General features: G+C 34.7%; 1 protein-coding gene across 1 annotated transcript; it reads left to right on the top strand.

Annotated features, from left to right (window-relative positions):
- Nucleotides 1-2,537: 2,537 nt before the first annotated feature.
- LOC126614568 (putative B3 domain-containing protein Os04g0347400) lies at nucleotides 2,538-4,706 on the top strand. Its single transcript, XM_050282221.1, has 4 exons — nucleotides 2,538-2,725; nucleotides 3,266-3,632; nucleotides 3,732-3,859; nucleotides 4,187-4,706. The coding sequence occupies exons 1-4, from the start codon at nucleotides 2,660-2,662 to the stop codon at nucleotides 4,493-4,495; spliced, it is 870 nt and encodes a 289-aa protein (XP_050138178.1). The 5' UTR covers nucleotides 2,538-2,659; the 3' UTR covers nucleotides 4,496-4,706.
- The last annotated feature ends 1,294 nt before the right edge of the window (nucleotides 4,707-6,000 follow it).

Below are 6,000 nucleotides of genomic sequence, written 5' to 3'. Positions count from 1 at the left end.
CTTGGGACAAGGATTGTCTGCCCTCCCACTTCCTGTGCCCTCTTGTTTGTATGGTCACAATTAAGCCACGTAAACATTTTATATTACTATTTATTTTTGTCTTATTATCTCAATAAAAAAACAATATAAAATGTTAACGTAGCTTAACCGTGACCACACAAAACAAAAGGGTACGGAAAAACATCGAAAATGGGAGGGTAGACAATCCATGTCCGAGCACTTTTGCATCTTCAATGAATGTCTTATTCTTTATAGCAATGACTACAAGAGTACGCGTATAATATCCCTTCAAGATAATATGGCAAAGGAGATTTTAGTAGCGAGTTATATTTGACATTTAAAAAAAAACAAGCAAACTAGCTGGTGGCTTGGCAGTCTATTTTTTCAGTTTGGGAAGACTTTCTCTAGTACAACTCAATCATTTTTAAATGCAGCGGAAAAATTGGAGTAATATGCAAAGTTATATTTGATTTTAGATATAGCTCTAGAGGCAAAAGTAGGACCCCACATTAGAAGATACAAAAATTACATTTGACTTAACTTTTTTTAGATACCGTTTGATACGTGAGATGAGATAGAACGGAGTGGGATAAGGCGTTCCGTTCCATGTTTGGTGCACCTAAAACGGGTGGAACACATTGTTCCACCGGACGAATTTTGGATGAATTTTCGTTCCGCCTCATCCTCTGGAACGACTCGTTTCACATTCGTGGAACACAAAATTATAACATCTCCGTATTCTTCTTCTTCCTCTTTGTTTCCATCTGAGGGCATCTTTGCTCCATCTCCGTTCCGTCCCATCTTATCCCTTCTTGTCTCATCTGCATACCAAACGATACCTTAAGAAACATCAATTAAAGGCTTAGTCTATTATTATTATGGCAAGTTTGTTGTATAACTTAGTCTATTCCTCTACTTTTTATATATACTATCATTTGTTTAAAATATATATATATATATTAGAGAGAATATGTGTTGAAAGTGCATGTTGAACACATGGCAGAAGTCTGAAGAAGCAAACAAACAAACAAAAAGACAGAAGCGACTTGACTAGTTGGAGATTACTTTAAAACACGAGTTGTTAAATCATATGTTATTATATTAGTGTAAATAAAATTTTTTAAGTATAACATATATTTTTGTATACCAATTATTTTGAAAAGTCTCTCGTTTTTTAAATAAAAAAAAGCTTTTTTTATTAACACCCCACATAGTATTGAATACATCCCATATTAAAAATGTAATATTAAACGACTTATACATCTAATATGTAATGACAAGTTCAACCTTATAGGGTTTAGAAAAGAAAAAAAAAATTCTAAATACACCTCAAATAAGTTTTAACGTTTTTGTCTCAAAATTATTTATCCTCTTCAAGACTTCAACTCTTTTTCTCAAAAGCACTTTCACCTTCCTTTGTAGAGCACATCCACTGATTACTGATTCATTAGGGCCAATGTTGACCTTAATCGTCAAACGTCTCTCAACTGGTTGTCGGCAAATAGGGCGTGTGGTTTGTTTGGAATATCTAGAGCTTGTCACACACATGCATTGCAGCAAGAAAAGAAGTCCAACTAAAAATCAGTTAAGCGAAAATCCACCATAAATTACACTCAAGTTGATTCAAGTAGATTAGTTTTGTGAATATAGGATAGATATCCAAGTCATGGGCGGGATGGGATGCCTCGGCCTTAACAGTTATAAGACAGAAATCCAAGTCAGCTACTTTTAGTAACTCTGTATCCTCAAACATTGAGAAGTTAATCCCAATTCCGAGGGCCTCCCTGAACTTTTGGCCTAAACCGTGTTCAAATTGTACAGTCACAGGTGGATGAAGGTTGAAATGTATTGTCATTTCTGGGATTCACCTGGAGGCTGCCTTAACTTATGGCTCAAACCGTGTTCAAAATGTACCGTCACAGGTGGATGAAGGTTAAAATGTATTCTCATTTTTTGGACACACACCTTCACTGATCAATGTTCAATGGTTAGAAAAAAGTTGGGCAAATCCTTGTTGCCAAAAAATAATTTAGGGGAAAAAAGTTAAGCAAATCCTTCATGACATGAATGATTTTGTATCAAATAGCATAATAAGATAGAAACCATTATGAAGAGAGTGGAGTGTATGTAAAAAATGTGGAGTGTATATAGAAGATGTAAGGTGTATGTTGGGAGTCTGGGGGTGTGAGGGTATTATGGGAAAGTACGTGGGGTGCAATAAGATAAATTTTAATTGAAAAAACATATGTGGGGTGTGTTAAGTATGTGGGGTATATTCAACAATATGTGATGTGTTAATATAACAAGCCTAAAAAAATGCATCTAAGTAGAAAAACTGAGTAATAGCTGCAGGTTTAAAATTATGACTCTGATTCTCTCTCACTTTAATTAAGAATCATAAAAGAATAAAGGGAACTTTAACGAAAAGCACCCGGTACTGTTCACTTTAACGAAAAACCACATTTTACACTAAAAAGTCAATCCTGGTACTATTGACTTTACTCTTTATTTTGTCTTTATCATTAAAACTCAAAGTTTTCAAGTTTCCTAAGAATAAATGGTTTGTCGAAACTTTTGAAATCTTCTTTCTTCTTTCAGTAAAATTAAGCAGGCGGTTGGTACTCTCTCGAATTCTTAACGACACTCACACTTGGTTCAAATGGCTAGGAAGCCAAAGAAACCATCATTTTTCAAGATCCTCCTTGGTGACTTCTCTCAGGGTCTGGTAAAATCCATCCTCCCTTCCTCCTCACTTTTCAACATCTCAATTTTTTGTTTGTGTTTTTTATTTTTCACCTTTGTGGGTTCATTTGGATAACCACCATGGACAAATTTGTTCGTGCTTTTTTTATATTTTATTTTGTGGATTCCTTTTCACTTTTCTGCATGTGTTAGATTAAATTTCTGCTGAAAATTGATATCCATTTCGTGGTTCATGCCTGAGTTTAGGGTTTTTTCTTCTTTGTAATCTTTGTGAAAATTGTTTAATCAAATATTATGGATCCCCAAATTTTGTTTTTATCAATATTACTCTGAATGTTAGCAACAATGGTTATTATTCATCAACTGTAGAACCATTTTATCTGTCAAGTTCACAAAGATTTAGTTAAATAATTTCCAAATGCTTGACTACTTTTGCTTTAGATTAATTACCATGTTATACAATTCGAATTCTGTTTGCTATAATTTTTCATGTTTGATCTCTCAAATTACAAACAATATTTGTGAATGTGATCTCAAGTGCATTGGTTATTCAAATTTGTAGCGTATACCACCTACGTTTGTTAGGAAGAACTTCAATAGACGATCACTTAGCAAATGTGACCTTAAAGGCCCTACCGGAATACGAAGAACTGTGGAATTCGAAGACAGGGAGAATGGCATATTCTTCCGCAATGGTTGGCAGGGTTTTGTGAAGGACCATCATTTAGAAGCTGGGGATCTTTTGGTTTTTGACTATGATGGTGAAACAAAGTTTAATGTCAAAATCTATGATAGAAGTGCGTGCGAGAAAGATTTCGAAGCAGCCAAGATGAATACAGTAAATCAAGCTAGAGTAAAAGATGAAAATGTTGATGTTGCCACTGGAAACTATAACAAAGAGCGCAAAATCAGAACGACTAGCAGAAGTAGTAAGTTAAGCTCTGTTTTAGTTCTCTGCATTTGGCGAAGATTTGTGTCTGATATCTTACCTTGTTTTCACTCCTTAATTCGTGTTTCGGATTCTGTAGGCAAGTATCTCATTTCTAGGAAAAGACGTTATTATGTAGAAGATACATCAACTGGATCTGTCTTGTTGAAATCGGAGAATCAATGTTTTCTAGCATTTTCAAACAAGAAACATTTACTACAATGCGTGGTGAGTACTTTGTCACTCATTTCCTAATTCAATTTGTTTTCTGAACAAGTTTTACCGTTGCGATTGAAAAATAGTGATAGATATCTTTGGTATACCCTTTAATACTACAGTGGCTGCAGTGTGGCAGTTAATTGGAGAAACATTTCAAGAAACTTTTCTTCAAAATTCGACTTCTTTTTAGGGTTGGACTGTATTATAAGTTTTAGGATTGAGTACAAAGATATTGAATCGTTTACATGAAAACTCTTCTAGCAGGCATATATGTTTTTCTTTTTAGTTTCGCGGTCAAGTTTCAAGCGAAGTTATCCATGATGTTCCACATTGCAGAGGATCCCGAAGCAACTAGCGGTAGCTGAAGGCCTTATGTATAAGAATACTGTAACGATTCAAGATCCAGCTGGGCGTTCATGGCTTATTCAACTCAGAATCAGAAGGCCTAGTTCTACTGATCATTTGGACATTGCAACAGGTTGGACAGATTGCGTGAAAGCGAACCGAATTTCACCCGGGGACACCATGATTTTTGAGTTTGTTAATCAAGGTTTGATGCGTGTTCATATTTTCAAAAAAGGAGCAGTGAGAGGCAATAAGTGTCGTGTGGTGCTTGCTGACCCTAATGTTAAAGCTGAAAGCTAGTCGATCCCAGAGTTTCACGTCACAAATTTGCCATCCTTTTGTAAAAATGTTGTGTTCTTGTAGCCAAAGTAGTGTTCTTGTAAAAATGTTGTGACTGCAGTATTACTATTAGTTTATCTATTTTGGTTAAAGGATGATGTTATTTAATTTAATTACCCCAGCCACTCTTCTGTCTCTAATTAAGGAAAGGCCAACGAAGATTTTTATCTGATATCTTAGCTTTTTTTCACAGGTCTTCAATTGCCGTTTTTGATACAAGCAATGTTGCCCAATTTGATTCTGGAATCCTGAATGTAATCTTTTCCAAAAAGTATCATGACCCAAATCGGAGCTCGGATGTCAAAATTGCAAATTTCTAATGCGTCCCTTCGATTTCCGTCGGTCCATCTCCTTTTCAATCCACTCGGCCATTTATTCTACATCATTTAGATGATAAATAACTAATACATAAATGTGTTAGTGTTGATATATGGTAAGCTAAAATAACTAGGTAACACCAATGATTGTGAATGTGAATGTGAATGTGTTGGTATTTAGATTCCAATTATTCCACTTTGTACAATTCTAGTTGCAGACTTGCAGTTAGTGTGGGTTGGGGAAAATATATCTCTTCCTTTCAAATTTTCTTTAATTATATTACTTTCACTGTTTCACTGTTTCACCATCATATGATATATAATAATACTCTCTTTTGAAATGCTAACTAATCAAGTTTTGAAAATTCAACAATAACGAATTTTTTTTTGTTGTAAGCCTATTTAACTAAAGAATTATAGAAAAAGAGTGGATATAAACAACAAATTTTGGAAAAACTCAAATTTGGGAAAATGTTAAACAGCGAAAATAAAATTAAACATGAGTATGTAGAGGGAGAAAAATGTGATTATTATTTCACTTTTAGTATTCTAATTGCTTGAAATTTTGGTATGGGTGGGGTTAAGTGGAGCTCTAGAGACCCTTTGCGGGCAAGGTTCGGAGCAAAGTTGTTTGGACCCAAAATTACAACATTCACCCGTGCAATTAAGGTTATTGAGTCAGCATAGCTCCACAACATCGGATGAGAAAGTTAAAATAATGTTGTTGTTGTTAGGGGATAATATTATGGTTTTTAATCATAATAATTATCTTTTAATAATGAATTGTCTCAACGTTTTCTTATGCAAGATAAATGGGATTCAAATTATCTCAAATCTGGAAGCAATAATAGAGTTCAAGTTAACTTGGGTTAACTAGCAGTGGACTCGTAGATTGGAACAGCTTGGAGTAGGAGATCAGCACAAAGATATTAAAGATGGGGTTATTGGTCAAAAGAATGGGATTGCATTTGCATGCAGCGTGAGGCCATGGAGACTTGTATTTAGAGACTAATTCCATGCAATTAAGAGTCCAATTTGAAGAAATTAGCAATATGAGTGGTGTTTGATTAATGCCGTGCATGTCCCTAATGTGCTATTGGTTTAGTGATAACAACGGGATGATCAGAGATAAAGTTGGGATTGTATGTG

Source organism: Malus sylvestris, chromosome 3, assembly GCF_916048215.2.
Source record: "Malus sylvestris chromosome 3, drMalSylv7.2, whole genome shotgun sequence".
Taxonomy (NCBI): Eukaryota; Viridiplantae; Streptophyta; class Magnoliopsida; order Rosales; family Rosaceae; genus Malus; species Malus sylvestris.
Note: the sequence above shows the minus strand (reverse complement) of the source record. Positions and strands in the feature narration are given on the sequence as shown.